This window comes from Mesoplodon densirostris, chromosome 8 (genome assembly GCF_025265405.1).
Source record: "Mesoplodon densirostris isolate mMesDen1 chromosome 8, mMesDen1 primary haplotype, whole genome shotgun sequence".
NCBI lineage: Eukaryota > Metazoa > Chordata > Mammalia > Artiodactyla > Ziphiidae > Mesoplodon > Mesoplodon densirostris.
In genome coordinates this window covers 23,811,501-23,835,973 of record NC_082668.1, presented here as the reverse complement: position 1 = coordinate 23,835,973, position 24,473 = coordinate 23,811,501, and the positions used below count along the sequence as shown (strand labels likewise).

General features: G+C 36.1%; 1 protein-coding gene across 1 annotated transcript in view; it reads left to right on the top strand.

The window, feature by feature from the left end:
- SPAG16 (sperm associated antigen 16) overlaps positions 1–24,473 on the top strand; it is an 887,252-nt gene that overhangs the window by 629,733 nt on the left and 233,046 nt on the right. Inside the window, exon 15 of the mRNA XM_060106744.1 lies at positions 23,747–23,873. Within this exon, the coding sequence (XP_059962727.1) occupies positions 23,747–23,873 (127 nt within the window). The remainder of the gene's footprint in view (positions 1–23,746; positions 23,874–24,473) is intronic.

Genomic DNA, 24,473 nt, shown 5'->3' with positions numbered 1-24,473 from the left:
ACACTAAAGCAGGTTCTATCTGGGGAAATTGGAGACAACAGCAGAATAGAAAATTAAAGCATGTGGAACATGACATTTTCATTTTATATAATATTTGAATTATTTCAATAATTCCTACATATTAAAAATTAACTTCATATCTTTTAAACTAATGCCATAGTATATATTCTTAAACTAAATCTTTTAGAAAGTAACCTTCTTGCCCTAATATTTTGTGAAGAAAAAATAATTTTTGATAGAAAAATGTGACACAAACAAAAGTGAAGGCAAAAAAGTTTGTGTAAGCAGATATTCAAAGATTAATTAGAGAATATTTTAAGTGTAATAAATTGATAGAGGTTCTTAAGTTCTACTTTGTTTTGTTCTCAGAAATTTAACACTGCATATGACAAAGAAGAAACAATACATTTAAGATATTACCCTCGGGCCTCCCTGGTGGCGCAAGTGGTTGAGAGTCCGCCTGCCGATGCAGGGGATACGGGTTCGTGCCCCGGTCTGGGAGGATCCCATATGCCGCAGAGCGGCTGGGCCCGTGAGCCATGGCCGCGGAGCCTGCGCGTCCGGAGCCTGTGCTCCGCAACGGGGGAGGCCACAACAGTGAGAGGCCCGCATACCGCAAAAAAAAAAAAAAAAAAAAAAGATATTACCCTGCCTCCAAAGTTTAACCTTCAATAACTTCCCTAGTTGGATAAAGGTGATTTATACGTTTGTAGTTTTCTTGATGGTTCCATGAAAATTAGAAACAACATGATCATGCCATATTCCTTGACTTCATCTTTGACTATGAAACTGATAATTTGTGTGTATGTGTATATATATATATATATATATATATATATATATATATATATATATACACACACACACATACATATATAGATATTCTTTAGAGGACTTAAAATATTTTGGCATATATAAAAAGTTTAATAATGGAATTTCAACGTAACACTTTACTGAGCGCCTACTATGTCCTGGACACTGCTCTAAATATTAAAGGTTCAGCAATGAACAATACCAAGTTCTATCCCTATGGACCTTATATTCTGGTAAGAACCAGAGACATTAAACAAGTAAACACATGAATAGTCTCAAGAATAATAAGTGTTATCTATCCAGAATCAATTAGAGTAAAGAGTAATGAGGTAAGAGTTGGAGCTTATAATGAAATGGTCAGAGAAAGACTCTCCGAGAGAATGACATTTAAGAAAACCATGCAATGATTTTAAGGAAAACTCAAGCAAAGGCAACAGTAAAGGCCAAGTTCCTGAGATGGTGGAGGTGTGGCAATATTAGAAGAACAGGGCACATGGAGTGGACAAGGATTAGATTAAGCAGGTGGAATATCTTACCTCTAATAGATAATTGTTAACTTAGGTTGTTCTTATTGGTTAAATGTGGAATGGTTGAGGCTATTTTAGAGTAACCTCATAAATGTTTATTTATACAAAAATGCCCTGGCTATGAGAAGCACAATAGATTCTTTTGGCTGAATAATACCTTAATATTTTTTACCCCATAGCCCTTGACATAATTCTTGGTACAGAAAGTAACCAATACATATTCATTGATTAGGAAATATTAGAAAGCCAACACAGGTCAGAACTCAAGCGGTATTTTAGAGGACATTCTTTGGACAATGTTCGCTGTGATATGATTAAATTTATTTTATACTATTAATCTTAAAGTATTATTTTAAAATTTATGACACGCTTCAGATTGTCCATGTTTGTTTTGAGCATACAGCTGCCAAAAATTGTTCAAAATATATTTACTACTTTTATAAGAAACAGTGTCACTGCTCAGAGTATTTGACCATTTAGGCAACTGGTCTTCCAGTACAATGAAATCTTATTTGAGTAATTTTCACAGTACAAAAATGTTTTAATAGCAAAATATCAATATAAAATTATACATTTTTCTCTAGTCATGTTTAATTGTAGTCAGTCTAAACTTGCATGAGGTTTAAAAAGTTTAAAAAACTACATGCATGATAAATAGCATGAGTTTTTCAAGAGATTGTTTTACATATATGAATAATGACTAATGAATCATATATTACCCCTGAATAATTAGAGCAAAAAGAATTGTCACACCAATTTACTCATAAGCATAATTACAAGAAAATTTAATTATCCCCTTTAATGTGATTTTCTCCACTTAATTTTGTGTTTGGGGGTGAATGTGACCGTATGAATCCATACTTCAAGAAGTAACTGCTATAAAGACGCAGACCTACTAGAGAATGGACTTGAGGACGTGGGGAGGGGGAAGGGTAAGCTGGGACAAAGTGAGAGAGTGGCATGGACATATATACACTAACAAACGTAAAATAGATAGCTAGTGGGAAGCAGCCGCATAACACAGGGAGATCAGCTCGGTGCTTTGTGACCACCTAGAGGGGTGGGATAGGGAGGGTGGGAGGGAGGGAGATGCAAGAGGGAAGAGATATGGCAACATATGTATATGTATAACTGATTAACTTTGTTATAAAGCAGAAACTAATACACCATTGTAAAGCAATTATACTCTAATAAAGATGTTAAAATTCTTAGTAAGTGCTCTGTAAATATTTGTAGAAATGATTTAGGTGAATAAAAAAATCAAATCTTCTTCTAACAAGGAGACTGGTTTGACCGGATATTTCACAGTCTGCACAAAAGTCAGCTGTTAATGTGGACATCCAGGTTCCAAACCCCTCTCTGACCTCTAGTATCTGTAGCAGAAGACTCATATTTCTCTGATTTTCATTTCCTGCCCTGTCCCCTTCATTAGTCTGAGAATATAGAAGGACTGGCATTCTCCCTTGATGAAGGACAACAGATTAATAAAGTTAAGTGTCTACCTCATTAAAATTGCCATCCCTGGTATATTTCAAGTGTAACATCAACTGTGACTAGTTTTTACTCTTCAGGGGGTCCTCTGATCTCCAGTTCCTTATGTAAATTAATGCAAAAACTGCTCCAGTAGTATCATGTGCTATTCATTTCAAACTCCAATAGGAATGTTCTATTTTTTGATTTGGCAAATGGAAAGAACAGAGTGGCAGTGTGCTGAGTTACAGGTTAACAAACAGAATATTGGTCCAACCTGGGATGAAGAGCACTAGGAAAGAAGGCATGGTGTTATTCTCAAGTCTGTTGAATCAGAGATTCATTTTTATCTATTTTGTTCTCATGTATAAATATCTCTAAAATGTAAAGTTATAGGAAAATATATTTTATTTCATTTAGGAGGTTTACAAATTATTTTCAACAGATGACTCCATACCTCATTAAGGGCTTAGGATCATGTCTTACCCATTTCTGTGTTGCATCTCTCCTGTCCTCTCTCCCTCACCACACTCCGTTACCTGGAACTGGGTCATTCTAACACGGAACACTTATCTGGTAAATATTTAATCAATGACTAAATTTTATCAGAGTCCTTAAAAAAAGAAATTTCATCATCTTTTAAAATTATGTACAAATTTCTTTCTTCAGCTCATCATAACAAATGAAAGTAGACTAGTGGAGTGATAGAAATGTACTATTCTGGGAAAAGGATGGGTTAGAGCAGCTTGATTAAATGGATCAAAAAGTAGTAAAAGTTTAGCAGTTGACAAACTGGTTTTTTAAAGCATTTGAATGTCCTTTAATTCACAAATTAGAAAACCCATTAGTTTGGGTTGTTTTAAGAAGTAATATTATCAGTGCAGGCTTCATTCAAATGTTAATAAATATGGGCGTATGTGCTTTACTTAAAAATGGTTGTTTAGAGAAAATAAGTTGATGGGCAGAGGCAAAGAACTCTCAAGTTATAAGCATTTCAAGAAAATATATGCTCTGTGTCTGTGTGTGTGTAGTATGTGTGTGAATTACTCAAGTGACCACATTAATTATACATATATGTGTCATATTATAATTACTTAAACATTGGATGAGAATTCTATTGGCATGTTAGTTAAATCTTAAATTTATTTTCCAGTTTCACAAGGAAAGTGACAAGAAAATATATAAATCTCTAAGCTCTATTCAGGCTTTTCATTGTCTGGCCATGTTCACTAATGAACCACGTTCCCCTCCCTCTCCCCCTCCCCCAATATCTCGTATTTTTACCCTCAACTTCTGCTAGTTCCAAGGTCACTATGCCAAAATTAAATAATAATGTACATCGAAATTCAATTTAAAAGCTTTGAATCTTTATTCCATCTGATTTACATATGAATTTATTCCTGACTTTCTTCTTGTTTATCTAATGGATTTGAATTCAATCAGATTGAGTTTCTGATCCCAGCTACTGCTTACCAGGTATGTGAATTAGAAATAGCCTCAGAGGATCAAGATGGCAGAGTAGGAGGACATGGAACTCACCTCCCCCAACAAACACATCAAAAATATATCTAGATGTGGAACAATTCTCACCAAAAACCACTGGAAGCTGGCAGAAGATCTCTTATACAATCAAATCTTCAAGAAAGATTCCCATATAACCAGGCAGAAAAGAAAAGAAAAAAAAAACGTATCAAGACAGGACCAGCACGCTTGGAAGGTATCTGTGAAGAAGAGAAGGTTGATATGGGCAGGCCCTCACCCTGGGAAGCCCTCTTGCCTACTGGGAGGTCTGCTGGGACAGATGGAGGGACTTGAGGGGCCTGAACTCTGCTCAAGAGGAGTGCTATGTGCTGGCTTGCTAGCAGTCAGGACAGAGATACCTTTGCATTGATGGCTGCCACCTTGCTGCACTTCCCAGCCTGAAATGCGCACCAACTGGGGACTGCTAGTATGTGCAGCAACTAGGCAGTGAATCGCCGGAGGATGGACCCTAAGAGAGGACTCAATCTAGCTACACAGAGATAGCCTAGAGGGCCTGGGGTATGGGTCCCACCCCCCAGCACCAGCCTAGCACTGGGTCCAGGATGAACACAATGGAGAAAAGGACACAACTTTGGGCTGCTTCTGGGCAAAACCATGGATGGATGCACGGGAGTTACATAGGTTAACCGTGACCACACGGGCCTCACTTGCTTCAGCACTCACCTCCTTTAGGACACAGCATGCACTTAAGGACAACAGAGCCTTATTGAACCCAACACTCAGGGCTTCCACTCCAACAAACGGGGAGCAGACCTCAGCTTCTGACAGGGCTATCAGCCATGGAGCAAACAGGAGGCCCCACACAACATCCAGTGCAGTCTCTGGACACCACAACACCAATCACACCCACCAGCAAGGGGCTGATGGCCATCACACACTGAGGAAGGATATGGCTGGCATCTATACCAAAAACAGCCCTTACACCAAAAATATTGGACTTACACAGTCTACACAGGGGTGCTCCCACATAAAAACACTCCTTACACCAAAAATATTGGATTTACACAGTCTACACAGGGGTGCTCCCACATAAAAACACCCCTTCAAGACCACAGTAGATAACTGTTTCTCCTAAATTTATAGTGACAGAGAAAGTTAAATAAAATGAAAAAGCAGAGGAACCACTCCCAGTGAAAAGAACAAGAGGAGGAACCAATCAAAATTAGACAACTCAGTTGCAAAGATAAAAACCGATCTAGAAGCAATGAGTAGCAGACTAAATAACACACAAGAATAAGTGATCTGGAAGACAGAATATTGGAAATCACTCAATCACAACAGCAGACAAGAAGACAAAAAAAAAGCAATGGGATAATATAAATATGCCATTCTATGCATAATAGGTGCTGCAGAAGGAGAAGAGAGAAAGAAGGGGATCAAAACTGTATTTGAAAAATTATTGTTGAAAACTTCCCAAACCTTAAGAAGGAAACAGATATTCAGGTACAGGGTACACAGAGCATCACAAACAAGATGAACCCAAACAGACCCACACCAAGACATATCACAATTAAAATGACAAAAGTTAAAGATAAAGAGAAGATTCTAAAGGCAGCAAGGCAAAAACGGAGCCAGTTACAAGGGAACCCTCATAAAGATATCAGCTGATTTCTCTACAGAACTGAAGGGAGTGGCATAATATATTGAAAGTCCTGAAAGGGAAAAACCTGCAACCTAGGATACTCTACTCAGCAACAGACATTATATAATGATAAAGGGATCAATGCAAGAAGAGGATATTACACTCATTAACATATATGCACCCAATGTAGGAGCACCTAAACATATAAAACTAATACTAACAGACATAAAGGTAGAAATTGACAGGAATAAAATAATAGTAGGAGACTTTAATACCCTACTGACAGCAATGGACAGATCTTCCAGACAGAAAATTAATAAGGCAACAGAGATCCTAAATGACAAATAAACTAGTTGGACTTAATTGATATCTACAGGACACTATATGCCCCCCCACCAAAAAACCGAACCAACCAAACAAAAAACAGAATATACCTTCTTTTAAACATTCTCTAGGATAGACCACATAGAGGTCACAAAACAAGCCTCAACAAATTTAAGAAGGTAGAAATTATTTCAAACATCTTTTCTGACCACAACAGTATGAAAATAGAACTCAACCACAGGGGAGGGGGGACAATGAACACATGGAGACTAAACAATATTTTCCTAAAATACCAATGAGTCAATGATAAAAATCAAAAAGGAAATTGGAAAATACCTTGAGGCAAACAACAATGAAAGACGTTGCCTTCCAGTGCAGGGGTTGCAGGTTCGATCCCTTGTCAGGAAGCTAAGATCCCACATGCCTTGCAGCCAAAAAACCAAAGCATAAAACTGAAGCACTATTGTAACAAATTCAAGAAAGACTGTAAAAATGATTCAATAAAGACTTTAAAAAGAAATCAAAAAAATCTTTAAAAAAAAAACCCCACAACCTTACAAAATCTATGGGATGCAACAAAAGCATTTCTAAGGGGGAAGTTCATAGTGATACAGGCCTTCCTCAAGAAACAATAAAAGTCTCAAATAAACAACATAACCTATCTCCTAAAAGAATTAGAAAAAGAAGAACAAACAAAACCCAAAATCAGCAGAAGGAAGGAAATAATAAAGATCAGAGAGAAAATAAAATAGAGATCAAAAAAGACAATAGAAAAGATCAATAAAGCTGGTTTTTTGAAAGGATAAACAAAATTGACAAACCTCTGGCCAATATTACATGAACCTCATAAATTCATTAAACTAATCTTTTTAGGTGCTAGATATTTTTGTATTCCTATAAATATTCTTGAGCTTTCTTTCTGTTAAATTACTTAGAAATTGGTTCTTTCATGTCTGCTCTTAAGATTTGTTAGGTGGGACTGCAGCCATTCTTAATCTAGAGTTAATTATTTCCCCATTTCTGAAGCAAGACACTTCTTTGTGCTCTAGTCCACACAGTGCCCCTGAATCTTGAACTTTTTCAGTCTGGCTACTGGGACAGGCACAATTTCCAGCCTTACGTGAGTGCCTTTCCCTGTTCCCTGTAATCATTTCAAGTGGCTCTTTTCCAGGCCTCTGGGTAGTTTCCTCAAATGCACATGCCAATCAGTACTCAGCTAAATACTGGAGGAAATTGCTCTGCAGATCTCCAGGGTTCTCTCCTAGTGTACACTGCTCTGCAAACTTGAGCTGCCTTGTTTCCTTGGACTCTCAGCTTTATCCCCTCAACCTCGGAGTCAGCCATGAGCTGTCCAGTTCCCTCTCCCTTTGCTGTGGACTAGAAACTATCAAGGCAGTATGTCACAGCAATCTTCTATGGTTCACATCATTAATTTCCTGTATCTCAGTGGTTATTGACCTTTGTTGCCTCATGTACGGTGTCTTGCAAACTATTGTTTATTGTATCCTGACCATTTTTTTGGATTTTTCACACAGGAGAGTAAACCTGGTCCCTGTTACTCCATTCTCCATTGTGACTGACAGGGGGAGTCTTTTTATCATCTGCCTTTAACTGTCAACATATTTAATCATAAGATATGTGATTTTAATCATAACGACATTCTTTTTAAAATTTATAGTTAGCCCTTCCTTCCATAAAAAAATAAAGGTTGACAGTGTGTCTGTAGTAAACCTGAATTATAGTCCTGATTGGACCATGGATTTCATGTGAAGGCTTAAACCAGTTCCTTAATTTCTCAAGCCTTCACTTTTCTAATCTGTGGGAGACTTTGATCTGGACAACCTTTATATTCTCTTTCAGAAATGTGTCTATAGTCACTAATGTTTTCTTTAGAAATTGAGAAACGCTATTGAATTTGAATATATCACTTAGAAGGCTTTTAAGGGAAACAAGAATGTGTTTTCAACATCTGGTCTTTCTGAAATTTGAATGATCCTTTTTGACTCCATACTTAGTAGCAAACCCAGCAGCAAAACTGAAATCTTTCCTTTGACGTACACAGCAATGCCAAACTGAAATAATTTAGTATTGTTCTCTCTTCAGATATTAAGTACTAAGCTTTATTTTTTACTTTATACCTCTTTGGTTTATTCCTTCATATTCCAAAAATCCTCTTTCCCTACTTTGACATTATAGTCAGCATGTTACTATGTAAATATATCATGAATGCCTATTGCAGTGTGTCAAGCCACATCACAAGAAAACATCAAGGGCCTACAAGACAAAGATATCATACATGAATATCTGAAATAACGCCAATAATACACTGAAAATGAAGTAAACTCACATGAGAGTCAGAAAATGTATCTCTAGTGCTTTTAGAAGGGGCTCATTGCCAGAGGCAGAATGCATTAATTTCATATGCCATGTTAGGGATTTTCCATTTCTCCTTGAATAAAACGTTAGTTCCAAAAATTGTCCTTAAAGTAGAAAGACTCTCAGTGATTTGTTAAACCTTCTTCTCCCTTTTACCTTCAAAAATCCACTAATTTTGCACCATATCTGGCAGACAGGAAGTTGGGCTAATGTGTCCTCAATTCTACCAGAACTGTACTTTCAATTTATTCAGCATTTGCATAATGAAAGGCACTATGCTAGGTTTTGTGGGCAATTCAGCCAAGTAAAGTATTTAGTCCTGCTCCTTGATGAACTACAATATAATTAAAGAATAAAAATCTACACACAGGGCTTCCCTGGTGGCGCAGTGGTTGAGAGTCCGCCTGCCGATACAGGGGACACGGGTTCGTGCCCCGGTCCGGGAGGATCCCACATGCTGCGGAGCGGCTAGGTCCGTGAGCCATGGCCGCTGAGCCTGTGCGTCCAGAGCCTGCGCTCCACAAGGGGAGAGGCCACAACAGTGAGAGGCCCGCATAACGCAAAAAAAAAAAAAAAAAAAAAAAAAAATCTACACACAAAGTGGATAGCTATCTAGCAATGTAATGCAACAAATTTTAAATACCAAAAATAGCAAATCAAAAATCAACGGGAATATCTGGCATAATTCTTGAGAGAGGTCAATCATAAGCATTAGGAAAAGTTTTGCTCTGATGATTCAGCTATGGAAATAATGATTCATTAACTCATTCATTTAAATATTTTCTAAGTGTATAATATAAGCCCCAAACAGAGTACAAAAGATTTACAGTAGTACTATCTAAGTAAACTTTCTGTAATGATGGAACTGTTCTTTGTCTAAAGTGTCCAATATGATTGTGACTAACTACATGAGAAAATGTCGATTTTAAATAAAATAAAATTAAATTTAAAAATTAGTTGCAGTAATTAACATTTCAAGTACTCAGTAGCCAGTAGCATTGCCCAATATAGGTCTAGAAGGAAAAGATATGCATGTGTACAAAAAATTACAATTTGTTGTGTAAGTTTTATGGCATGGCTCTTCAGGAGCAAGATAAGGAATACCTTACGTTCCCTAGAATAATTTAGAATAAGTTGTGTTACAGCCAAGTTTTAAAATATATTTAATATTTAACAGAGAAAGAAATAGCAAATCAGCATCCTAGTCAGTAGAAATAGTGAGAAGAAAAGGATGAGAGCATAGTGTATTCAAGGTGTAGAGCAGAGTAATGTGCAGAGAAGTTGTGGGAGATGAGAGGCAGGAAGGAGGCAGGTCAAGGAGGGGCTCAAATTTGTATTTTAGAAAATATTACTCTGTCATTAGTTTTTCAACTATGGTATTACTGATATTAGGGCCGAGGTAATTTCATAAATCCAGGGGTGGGGATTGGCTCCCCTGTGCATTATAGGATGTTAATCAACATCCCTGGCCTCTATCAACTGAATGCCAGTGGTAGGTCCCCCAGATGTGATAATCAAAGATGTCTCTAGACATTGTCAGATGTCCTCCAGGAGGCAAAATCACCCTGGCTGAGAACCAGTTGTGAAACTGAACTGCAAAAAAACACGGTTGAAGCAGAGTTCACTACATGTGTCTGTGTGTGAGATGAGGAGGACCTGAAATGAGGGATTTGTGGAGAGTGGAGGCCTACTTCAACTGAACAGGATTGGAGAGGAGAGAGATGGAGAATAGGATGACAATGTCTGCTGACTGAATGGTATATGAAGCCTCTTATTGAAATGGAAAGTACAGCAGAAAGATCAAGTTTGAGGGAAAGATGAACTTGGCTTTGAATAAGCTGACTTGTGGTATCTGTGGAATATCCAAATAGTAATATTCTGTGGGTACTTGAAAATAAAGATCTGCAATTCAAAATAGAGATGTCAATTGGACGTGTAAATTTGGGAGTCATAAGTATGTAGACATTGTTGAAATCATGGGAACACTTCTTTCTGAACCTAGCAATCTAGACTTAATTACAACTGTCATCATTTCCACCTGATCTCCAAATATAGTCCTATTCAATCCATTCAAACACATAGCCCAGTGTTGTTTTGATTTTTGTTTTTCTCCTGACTTCATGTAGAATCAAGGACTTTGAAGTCCAGCTACACCAGCCTATTTATGTTCAGTACTTCTGCCCAGAGGACCTTGATCTCACTCTTCCATTTTCTTGGATCACTCTTCTTCCTTTTGCTCTGAACTCAGAAGTCATATTTCTAGTGAGACCTTTCTTGACCAGGCTATTTATTCTTTAACACTCTTTCTGCCAGATATTCCATGTCTACATTTTTTCCCATAAATCCTGTTAACATTTAACATACCACATATTTTACTGATTTATTTAATTTATCGTATGATTCTCTCCAGAAGCATACAAGTTCCATAAGTCCAGGACTTCTCTCTGCTTTGTTCACTCCTGTTTATCTACCACTTAAATCAGTGTCTAACACCTAGTGAACTCCATCACTATTTCTTTGATGAATGAAGAAGTTTCCTACTGATCCAGACAAGTTTGCCTGGGTTCAGTCAAATTCTTGCTAAGACTTATGGCACAAACTTGAAAACCACAGGAAAGTCATGTTTACTTGTTTTGCAGGGTCTCAGAGAGACAATTTTGTACTTAGGTACCTGCTTAACTCCCTGAAACTACTGTCCTTCATTCTTTTTTAGCATATCAATATTTATGTTCAAAACACATAACAACTTTTTATATCATATGAAATTCATATTTCTCAGTGTGAGCTCCAAAAACTCTTCAGAATTTTTACACATTATTAACCTCATCATAAATTCACCTAATTCCCCCTAGTGAAATGTGTTAATCTCTGCTTTGTATTCTGATATTGTACCATTTTCAATACTAACGATGCCCTCCCGCTTTCTGTCCACTAATGTCTCTTCATAATCTGCACCTACTTAAAATGTCACTGTTTCTAGAAAGGTGCATTCACTTAATGTACCTATCCTAGGACTGCATTCCTTGAGGAAAGCTTCTCTGATCCCACAGGCTTGGGTTAGGTGGTCAATTTTTACTAGAAATAACCCTTTATCTACTTCTGGCATTTAACTTTGCCTTTAACATTGTATTTGTATAAAGCTTATATCTATTGTATCTCTAGATCATGTCCCCAAGCCAGGGACATAGTACAGCTCAGTAAATAGTTCTTCCTTTATATACATTAATTGTCTTCATCTGATTCTAATTATTCTTCTGCCTTTTAAATTAACACTTGCTTGCTCAATTTGTTCTTTGCTAATACATATTTGTTGATATTCTGTTACAGTAACATTAGCTCTTTCAGGGCATTCTACCTCCATGCTCTTTAAGCACATAAAATGGGACTTTATGGGCTTCTATTCTCCAAAACATCTAGGTCAAGGCATGCAAAAATCTTCCTTGCTAAACGTTTAAGATCTGGGACACTTGGTCAGATTGTCTGGATTTGAATCCTGGGTCTACATTTTATTAACAAAATGCCGTTAGGCAAGTTGTATAGTATTTTAAGTCTCAATTTTCTCATCTAAATAATCTGGTGGTATAACCTAACTATAGAAATGAAGGATTAAATGAGATATTAAAGAGAAATCACTTTGAACAGGTTATCTTGATTATGTAGTGCAGTGTTGCGTACTCTAGATGCTACATACTTGTTTGAGGTGTTCAGGTCCCATATCCCTGGGGCATGATTGGTGATTCAAGTTATTAATACCTAACTGATTGACAATGGCATAGGGAAGAAGTACGTACTGACAACAGCAATCTTATCAACATCTTTCCAGTGCTTTTTATTCCTTCCTATTTAGCCTCACACTCTTTGAACATTCCCAAAACTTACCTTCTGTTTCCATTCTAATTCCATAATTTCTTTAGCTTATTTGTGCCATTAATCTACTGAGGGAAGAGCGTAATGAGCTAATGCTTAATGCTGCACAAGCCTGTCCTAAGAGAGACACTAAGGTATCAGTACGAAAAATGTTTGAAATACTAATTTTCCTCCTAATGAGCCTAAACATTTTATTAGAGTTATACCTTAATACCAAGCTGCAGGTCATTACATTCATGTATTGAAAGCAGCTGATGTTTCTAGGGCTTAATGTATCTGCCATTTGCTTGATGACCCCTCTTTCTTGCCTATTTTACATAGTAGATATTTAGAAAATGAAAATTAGGTCACTTGACAGGATCACTAATGAAAATTAGATCACTTGACTTGACATCATATTGTGTATGATGGTTTGATTTCATTATTTATTAAAAAATATTTTTCTGATTATAATAATTATTAGATACTAGTTCCATGAAATTTGAATTTTGAAAATATGAAAAGGAACAAATAAGAATGATTCATCCTGTCACCTAAAGATGATCAATTATGATTTAGTCCTAACAATCTTATTTTCAACATATATTTCTGTGTGTATATAACTGTAAATAATTCTGTTTGCTGCTTTATTGCACTACCATATGTATGTTTTCCTTTCTATTAATCTTTGGAAATGCCATCCATAGTTAAATAATAGTTTAGTTATATAATTATATGTTACAGTTATATCTATATATAGATATGTATATATACATGTGCTTCTGTGTATCTATCTTTCTATCTATTGAACAATTAATTTCTTATGTTTCTACTGCCCCATCTTATAAATAATATTGTGAGGAACATCTTTGTGAACAACTATTGATCTGAGTTATTCACTCACTTAAATATATTCTAATGGAAGAATATATTAAATATATTTAAGCATTTGTGATATATTATGCTACATTATATATATTGGTTAAAATCGCAGACCCTGAAATCAACTGACCTATGCTTGAATCCTCACTCCAAATTATTCTACTAAGATAATTTTAGGAAAGTCACTTGATCTCAGTTAGCTCTAGTAATAATTTTTTTCACTTAAATTTATTTTTTTCTGATACTGATGCTCCTTTGCCAGCTTCCTATTAATTAGTAATTCATAATTAAATTCTTTTATTTTTACTCAGTATTTTTTTGCCACTGTTCTTATTTTAATGTTTCTCTTGTATTTTGCATAAGATTGTATTTTCTGTTTTTCTAAATATTTTTGTTGTCTATTTTAATTGTTAAGTATAGCCTATTTATGTGTGTGTGTATGTGTAATTATTTGTATGTTCATTGTTATTGCTATCACAACTTATTGTGTTTCCCATTTATTTTTTTCTTTACTTCTTTTTAACATATTTCTTCTTCTTTTTTTAAATTAAGATTAAAATTAAGGTTAGATTAGGATGGTTAGAGTTAGGATTTGGTTTGGACATTTCTTTTTTGTAGCAAACAGTTAATTAACCTTGACTAAAGTTTCTTGATTTTTCAATATCTGTGCTGACCATTATATCACCTGACAATATAACTATTAATAGTTGTGGCAAAATATAATTATTAATAGTTCTTTCCATAAGATGTTTATATTTAAACTTTTATAGTCTGAATGTTTAAACTACATTTAGTCCAGAGTCATATTTAACTAAGTAAACAAATTTAGATTGAATTTTATTTTCCCACACAATTTGGACATTCCACTAGTTCTAACATCTAGTTTTTGTTATCAATCTAATTGTTTTACTTTTTAAAATAATCTGTAATTTTTCTCTTGTAGATAATTGTTTTCATTCATAATGCTCCATACTTTCATTACTTGTTTCTAGATGTGTTTTATTCTTATATATCATGCTCAATACTTGGAGTACACTGTTATTTTTAATATATCTCTCTTCAATTTTGGAAAAGTTTCTGTTATTATACCTTCAAATACTGCTCTTCTGCCGGTCTGTACATGCTCTTCTTTTGTAATCTATTGGAATATCCAGCTCCATACTCCCCTACATCTCTTACTGGTCTGAATGCTTTCATCTTTTTATCTCTACATATGCAATCTAGCTGACTTTCCCAGTATAATCTCCAATTCACTAACTCTCTTTTCAACTTTGTCTATTCTAAGGTATTTACTATGTATTGAGCCTTTTGTTTTCAATGATTAATGTTTCAATTTTCTTGGTTTTTTCAAGTCATTTTAGACTGTTTTGGTTTCATTTCTTTTTCTTTAATGAGTATTAATTTTTCATTAACATCTTCGAGATTCATACTTATTTAAAAATATTTTTCAGTGTTTTTGTAATTTTAATGCACTCAGATTAATTTTATTTCCAATTATTGACAGGCTTAATAACTTTAGATCTCTTTACCCATCATGAAAAAAAAATTGTAGCTACTTTTGAGTAGAGTAAGAAAAGTGGTTCTTTCTTTTTGCTTCTTTATCTCTCTTGCTCTCTATTTGTGCTTACTCTTTCAGAGTTTTCAGTATTGTAGCTATTTCCTTTGTCTCCCAGGCCAATAGCCTCAGGGTATCCTAGAATAAGTCCTACATTTATGATTCAGGAATCCTGCCTTCTAGGATTGAAAACCACTGAGCAAGTTATTAGCATGTGTTACTTAGTTCAGATCCAAGTTGTAAGACTGTGTATAACTCCAGATTCCTTAAATATATACCTACAAATATATTGCAGCTTCAAACAGCATTTGAAAGCAACTTTTGTCAGCTTCATATTTTCAAGAAAACTTACCGTATCCATGGCTTTAACGATATGTAGGCTTTTATCTCCCATCTGACACAAAGTACTTTTAGTCTCTGATGCCCTACAGAAGCTGAATAACTAGGACCTGCTCCTAAACCCATAGCCCAGAAGCCTATAGTTTTTATTGTTTGTTTGTTTGTTTTGCGGTACATGGGCCTCTTACTGCTGTGACCTCTCCAGTTGTGGAGCACAGGCTCCAGACGTGCAGGCTCAGCAGCCATGGCTCGTGGACCCAGCTGCTCTGCGGCATGTGGGATCCTCCTGAACCGGGGCATGAAAGCACATCCCCTGCATTGGCAGGCAGACTCTCAACCACTGCATCACCAGGGAAGCCCTATGGTTTTATTTCTAGTCTCTACTTTATATTTCTATTCTATTTTTCTGTAATGAGTGTTATTTTTTATTATTCTTTATCATTCTTTGAGATCTTATACTTTTAAAGCTTTGGTTCTTTGCTTTTTTTTTAACATAAATTTATTTATTTATTTATTTATTTTTGGCTTTCTCTAGTTGAGGCAAGCGGGGGCTACTCTTTGTTGTGGTGTGTGGGCTTCTCATTGCAGTGGCTTCTCTTGTTGTGAAGCATGAGCTCTAGGCATACGGGCTTCAGTAGTTGTGGCACACGGGCTCCGTAGCTGTGACTCATGGGCTCTAGAACGTAGGCTCAGTAGTTGTGGCTCATAGGCTTACTTGCTCCACAGCATGTGGGATCTTCCTAGACCAGGGCTCGAACCCACGTCCCCTGCATTGGCAGGTGGATTCTTAACCACTGTGCCACCAGGGAAGTCCCTGAGATCTTATACTTTTATTTTTCGGTACGTGGGCCTCTCACTGTTGTGGCCTCTCTCATTGTGAGCACAAGCTCCAGACACGCAGGCTCAGCGGCCATGGCTCACGGGCCTAGCTGCTCCATGGCACGTGGGATCTTCCCGGACTGGGGCACGAACCCGTGTCCCCTGCATTGGCAGATGGACTCTCAACAACTACACCACCAGGGAAGCCCAGATCTTATACTTTTTTTTTTTTTTTTGGTATGTGGGCCTCTCACTGTTGTGGCCTCTCCTGTTGCGGAGCACAGGCTCTGGATGCGCAGGCTCAGCAGCCATGGCTCACGGGCCCAGCTGCTCCACGGCACATGGGATCCTCCCGGACCGGGGCATGAACCCGTATCCCCTGCATCGGCAGGCGGACTCTCAACCACTGTGCCATCAGGGAGGCCCGATCTTATACTTTTAAAAATAAATTTTTAGGGCTTCCCTGGTGGTGCAGTGGTTGAGAGTCTGCCTGCCGATGCAGGGGAATTACAAAAAATATACACAGAGCTTAACCTGCTGGTGTGTTATCAGCACTGAACTAACATGGGGGGAAGGAAATAAACAATTACAGCTGGCTTGCCTTACACATGGGAGAAGGGAAAAACCCAGTTTCAGCACACTCTAGCCAACCTGTTCCACCTAAGAGGGAGAGAAAAACTGAGAAACACTTTTGAAGTTCATGGTTCAGAGGCATAGGCTCACTAAAAGACTAAGACCTAATCGTAGGACTATAGAACACTTGCCCCACCCCATACTTTACAAGCACATTACTAAAGGCATATTTACATCAGTTTCTTTTACCTGGTATATCATGTATAACCATCAAGAAAAAATTACAAGAAATACCAAAAGCCAAAAAACATAATTTGAAGAAACAGAGCACACGTCAGAACCAGACATGACAGGATGTTGGAACAATCAGACCAGGACTTTAAAACATCTATGATTGGGCTTCCCTGGTGGCGCAGTGGTTGAGAGTCCGCCTGCCAATGCAGGGGACACGGGTTCGTGCCCCGATCCCGGAAGATCCCACATGCCGCGGAGCGGCTGGGCCCGCGAGCCATGGCCGCGGAGCCTGTGTGTCCGGAGCCTGTGCTCCGCAACGGGAGAGGCCACAGCAGTGAGAGGCCCGCGTACAGCAAAAAAAAAAAAAAAAAAAAAAAAAAAAAAAATCTATGATTAATATACTAAGGGCTCTCATAGATAAAGGAGACAGCATGAAAAAACAAATAGGCAGTGTAAGCAGAGAGATGAATATCCTAGAAAGAACCAAAAAGAAATACTAGAGAGAAAAGCAATATAACAGAAATGAAGAATGCCTTTGATGGGCTTATTAATAGGCTGAACACAACTGAAGAAAGAACCTCTGACACAGAGGACATATCAATAGAATCATCAAAAACCAAAACAAAGACAACAAAGGCTTTTTAAAAATGTACAAAACAAAAAATAAAACCCCCCAAAACCAAAACAAAACAGAAAATCTAAGGACTATAGAACAACTACAAAAGATAAAACATACATATAATGGGAATACCAGAAAGAGAAGAGAGAATGAAACAGATGGTATATTTGAAAAAATAATGAATAAGATATCCTCACATTAATGTCACACATTAAACCACAGACCCAAGAAACACAGAAAATACCAAGCAGGATAAATGCATACAAAAACAAAGGAAACAAACAAAAACCCCTAGATCTATGTATATCATTTTCAAACTACAGAATATTAAAGATAAAGAAAAAATCCTGAAAGAAACCAAGAGGGGAGTGGTTCACATATAGAGAAATAAAGATAAGAATTACATATGACATCTCCTCAGAAATGATGCCAGGAAAAAATGGAGTGAAATATTTAAAGTGCTGAAAGAAAAAGCACCAACATAGAATTCTTTACCTTGTGCAATTATCCTTTAAAAGTGAAGGAGAAATAAAGGCTTTCTCAGATAAACAAAAATTGAGTGAATTTGTTTTCAGAAAATCTGCCTTGAAACAAATCTGATAACCTAGATGAAATGGACCAATTTCTTAAAAGATGCAATTTACCAAAACTCACATGAGGAGAAATAGACAATCTAGATAGGCCTATATCTATTAAAGAAGTTGAATCATATTACCTTTCCAAATAGTTAATGCACTTCCAAAACAGAAAGCACCAGTCCCACATAGTTTCACTTGTGAATTCTACAAACTAAGGAAGAAATTATATCAATTCTCCATAATCTCTTTCATATAATAGAAACAGAGGGAATACTTCCTAACTCATTCTATGATCAGTATTACCCACAACCAAAATCAGAGAAAGACATTACAAGAAAAGAAAACCACAGACCACTATTTTTCATGAACATAAATACAAAAATCTACTACAAAATGTTTGCAAATTGAATCCAGTGATGTATAAAAAGAAGTAAAAACTATGACCAAATGGGATTCATCCTAGGTATGCAAGGTTGGTTTAACATTTGGAAATCAAGTAATGTAACCCATGACATCAATAAGGTAAAGATGAAAAATTACATGATCATATCAATGTATGCAGAAAAACTAGTTCACAAAATACTATACCTATTCATGATTAAAAACTCCCAGTAAATTAGGCATATAAGGGAAATTGCTCAATTTGTTAAGAATATCTAAAAGGAAACTTATGGCTAACATTCTTAATGGTAAGAAAGTAAAGGTTTCCCACTAAGATATCAGGCACAAGGCAAGGATATTTCCTCCCACCAGTCCTTTTCAGCATTGTCCAGGAAGTTATAGATAATGCAATAAGACCAAAAATAAAAAGGGAATAAATTTACACAGATTGAGAAGGAAAAGCTAAAACTATCTTTGTTCACAGATGATATGACCATCCAAGACTTAATTTTAAAAAACAAGTAAAAAAAAAAAAGAAACAAACAAAAAACCTTCTGGAACTAATATGTGATTACAAGGTTGCAGGATGCAAGGCTAATACACAAAAGTCTATTGCTTTCCTATACACCAGCAAGGAAAAAGTAGAATTTAAATTTTAAAACATAATGCTATTTATATTAGCACCCCTAAAAATGAAATATTTAAGTATATCTAACAAAATATGTATAACATCTATATGAGGAAAACTATAAAACATTGGTGAATGAAACAAAATAACTGAGTGAATGAAGAGATACTCCATGTTAATGGAAGCGAAGACTCAATATTGTCAAGATATCAGTTCTTCCCAACTTGATCTGTAGATTCAGTTCAATCCCAGTAAAAATCAGGAAAAGTTATTCTGTGGATACAAGCAAACTGATTGTAAAGTTTAGATAGAGGGGCAAAATGATCAGTGATTGCCAGGGGTTGGGCAGGGGTGGTATGGTGGGATAGGTGAGTACAGGGGATATTTAGGGCAGGGAAAATACTCTTGATGATGCCATAGTGGCGGGTATATGTCATTATACAATTGTCTAGACTCATGGAATGTGCAACACCAGGAGTGAACCATAATAATACAGACATTGGGTGATTATGATGTGTCAATGTAGGTTCATCAAGTGTAACAGATTTGCCACTCGGGAGGGGACGTGGTAAGTGGGGGAGGCTATGTGTGTGTAGAGACTGAGGGTATATGGAAAATCTCTGTATCTTGCCTTTAATTTTGCTGTGAACAAAAGCTATCCTAAAAAAATAAAGTCTTAAAAAATATATAGGGCAACTTTTTATAAACATATCTCCTGGGCTTCCCTGGTGGCGCAGTGGTTGAGAGTCCTCCTGCCAATGCAGGGGACACGGGTTCGAGCCCTGGTCTGGGAAGATCCCACATGCCACGCAGTGGCTAAGCCCTAAGTGGCTAAGCTTCAGCTCATTTACCATATTTTGGAAAAAAATCCATTACAGTTGCACGTAGTCAACATTGATTACTCTCTACTCCCCTTATATTCATTTTTTATTCATATATTATTCTATGATTTATTCAAGATCAAATGCCAAACATGTCACAGGAACTAAGCCGGGTGCTGGCAATTCAGTGTCACAAAAACAACCATCTGGGGCTTCCCTGGTGGCGCAGTGGTTGAGAGTCCGCCTGCCGATGCAGGGGACACGGGTTCGTGCCCCGATCCCGGAAGATCCCACATGCCGCGGAGCGGCTGGGCCCACGAGCCATGGCCGCGGAGCCTGTGTGTCCGGAGCCTGTGCTCCACAACGGGAGAAGCCACAGCAGTGAGAGGCCCGCGTACAGCAAAAAAAAAAAAAAAAAAAACAACCATCTGTCTGAATCCGAACTTCTCCAAGAACTTTCAGTGTAACCATCTTTTTTTTTTTTTTTTTTTTTTGCAGTACGCGGGCCTCTCACTGTTGTGGCCTCTCCCGTTGTGGAGCACAGGCTCCTGATGCGCAGGCTCAGCGGCCATGGCTCACGGGCCCAGCCGCTCCTCGGCATGTGGGATCTTCCCGGACTGGGGCACGAACCCGTGTCCCCTGCATCGGCAGGTGGACTCTCAACCACTGCGCCACCAGGGAAGCCCTCAGTGCAACCATCTTTATCACCTTTCCTCCTCAGCCAGTACTGGTACCAATGACATAACCAGAATTACATTTTAGATAGTTCTCCAAAACTCTTGAGTTTTTACTTTCTTTAAAATTGTCACAATTCCACCTTTCTCCAAAAAACATTTTCTTTGAAATCTCTTTCTTGGTTAGGTTAAGTGCCTAACTATAACTAGTCTTTGTTTTCTTACCTGACATAAATTCTAGATAAAATATTTGTTTTTTCCCCAGGTTGTCAACTAATTCCTTTTCCATACCCTCCATCTTCAGATCCCTCAAAATTTATACTGTGTGGTTTAGATGAGTAATATTTTAATATTCTTCTTCCCTATGGAAGGAGAATGGCAAATGGTTCCAATTCACCTGAGACTGGAGGAGGAGGGATACAACATCTTGATAGTCCAAGTTTTTGGTTTTGGATTCTCTGCGTCTTTTATCTCTTTCTTTTATCTAACTGATTTAGGGTTAGAATCAATATTACCTTAAGACTGCTGTGGAAGTACTTGGACTAAAGTAAAACTTCTAAGTAAACTCCCATGAGGCATTCATCATCTACTGGTTTAACAAATATATTTTTAAATTTTTTAAATTATTTTATTTTATTTATGTTTTTATTTTTGTCTGCGTTGGGTCTTAGTTGCGGCACATGGGATCTTCGTTGAGGCATGAAAGATCTTTCATTGTGGCACGCAGGCTTCTCTCTAGTTGTGGTGTGTGGGTATTTTCTCTTCTTTAGTTGTGGTACTCAGGCTTCAGAGCACATGGGCTCTGTAGTTTGCAGCAGGTGAGCTCTCTAGTTGAGGTGCTCGAGCTCAGTAGTTGTGGTGCACAGGCTTAGTTGGGCTGTGACATATGGGATCTCAGTTCCCTGACCAGGGATCAAACCTGCGTTCCCTGCATTACAAGGTGGATTCTTTACACTGGACCACCAGGGAAGTCCCAACACATTTTTTTTTTAGTTCTACTCTGCTACAGGTACTACAATAGGCATTGCATTTGCCTCTCTGTTTAACTGGAAGTATAGCTACCAAGTTATCAAATCTGAACACAAACTTATTGCTACCACTTTATAAGTTATATTTGTTTTACCATAATGCATATATTGTCATGAATTTTAAGTTCCTTGGGAAATGGAAAAGTTTGGCTATATGATGTTAGTTATTCAAAATTGTTTAAAATACTATCTATTATTTATTAATAAATCATTTAGCACAGCACTTGGTTATTAGAAGCATTTAATAAGTATTGACTATTATTATTTTAGTATTATCAAACTGTATTAATTGATTATTTGATAGTGGTAAAAATTAAATATAAAATTATTAATCCCATTTAAGTACTAATTTTCACCCAGAAAATGATGGACTATTTTTTTATTTTTAGTATATTTCCTAAAAATTTAATATTCAATGGTATAAAGCACACTTTAAGATTGTCTTTGTTTCATAGAATCTAGGCAAGAAAAGGACATGAAGTCTATAACCTGACTTTAATGAGAAGTGCCTTCAAATTAAATTCTGACTAAAATTTATTCTGTATTCACAGTTGAAAAAAGATTCCATTCTGCGAATTCTGAAAGATGTTTTAAAACCCTTGTAGCTGGAAAGAGTTCTTTATTATTTCTAACATTAATATTCCCTATAATCCTGAGAACTATTCTTTTCTAAAAATTAAATTCACTGATTCTTCACAATTCTCACAATACACGTTTACATATTTGAAAACATTCCACGTTCTCCATGTTCTTTTTAAACCATAAAAAAGATTAAATATCCCATTTATTAGCTTGAGGAAAAGGTTATTGTATTTTTTTGCCAGTAACAGCAGTTACAGAATTTTAAAACTAGTGACATTTGTTGTACTACTGGAGTATTTAGAGGGAAAAAAACAAAAAATCCACTCGGACTGTAATACACTATGCAGTTTTCTTTTCTTTTCTTTTCTTTTTTTTTTTACAGAAAGGATAGAAATCAAAGAGTAAATGAGAAAAAAAAGTATATGAGCTAGTTCAAAATGATAATAGGGAAAATTGTATAATAATCAAGTTATTATCTTTAACATTTTAGAATATTTAGGAGGAAAATAATGAGAGGTTGATTTTTGACTAGACATTAAAAAAATTAAACTGGATCTGAAAGGGAAACTGTATATCTAATTGGAAAGAGTATAATGACTTATAAACATTGTACATAAACCTGATGTGGCCAGCACTCATATTTAGTTGGTCAGTGGATGCAGAAATTAAATGACAGGATGATGGAAACCCTCTTATTCATCACTATATCCCAGTCTCTGACATGAGGTAGCTGCTGAATAGATATCTCCTGAGAGACCTGCAGGAGGAATATAGACAGACGTTGAACTCCAAACTGATGCACCTGGGCTAGTACTTCTATACTGGGAAAATATCTGCTCCTGTTTCCATAACACTTGAATCCATCCACCCTTCCTTTTGTTTTCCATTCCCTTATCCAATTACATTCTTCCTTTTTCCACTACATGTTAAAAAAATAGCCCCAAATATTTCTAATAATTTTGTCTAACAGAACACAATAGGCACTGCTTCCTTGCCATCAATTTTACCTGGCCCCAATGATTCTACCCACTATGATAAAACTCTTCTTTCCTGTCCATTTGTTTTCCTACCTCTGTTTTTATTTTTACTCTGAGTTATAAATGATCAATACTAACTAATTACAAGCAAATAAAGTGAAGTGTGCTTTTAGTGCAGTATTTTACATATATAGTTCTTATATGTAGATCACATATCATATATGTGATATGTATATATTTAGACAAATTGCATGGGTGTGTATAGTTCTGTTTTATTACATCTTATTTAATTAAAATCATCAAAATGATTTCCTGAAAAATCATCTTCTAAAATTTAGTATAGGATTTTATATATTTAAGTTGTCATTTTATAATACTTTTATGTCGAAGACAAAGATATAATGAATACTTTTTAGTTTAGAGGAATGTATTCTTGTGTATTTAATAAAATTGTAACAGAAATCTTTCTTTTTTGTTTTTTTTGGTCTGAGTTTCTATATATATTTGTATATAAGTAATATGTATATATATATATATATGTATATACATTTCTCTTCTTTTTTTAATACTTTAAAGGGTCACATGATCGCATCCTGTGATGCCTGTGGAGTTACAAAGCTATGGGATTTTCGGAAGCTCTTACCAATTGTGTCCATTGATGTAGGTCCAAGTCCTGGCAATGAGGTGAACTTTGATTCATCAGGTAGGATCTTTTTTGTTTAACATTCTTGACCAAGCTAACAGTTTTAGTATTTGTTCTGAAACTATTTTCTATTGCCACTTTGTGTTTTTTGCATTTCCTTCTATTTAAAACTCTGTTCTTGATATTATAATAGAATATACTACGTTATGCTGTATTTATCATATGATATATATCACGTCATATAGTGAAAGCATTACATTTATCACATATGTAAAGGAAGAAATAATAGAGGAGATAAGTGTGTGCTAATTTAGATTACTCAAGTTCCTAGCAGCATCATGCAAAATTTGGAGTATACATCCCTTAGAATCACCATCCAATGTAAGTAAATTGAGTTTTTTGAAGGTAAAATAGCTAAAAGTAGGGAAGAACAAAAGTATGGCAAAAATAAAATTGAAACTAATGGAATACTTTATAATAATTTAGTAATACCCCATATTCTCTAGATTTTACAATTAATTTAAAATATATATTCATCTTGATGCAAATTGTGTCTAATAATAATTATATTAATTGGTAATAATTGTAGTATTATTATCTGTGTTTAGCATTTTTTCTACAATAATATAACTGTTAACAGTGAGATAAATTATTTTATCC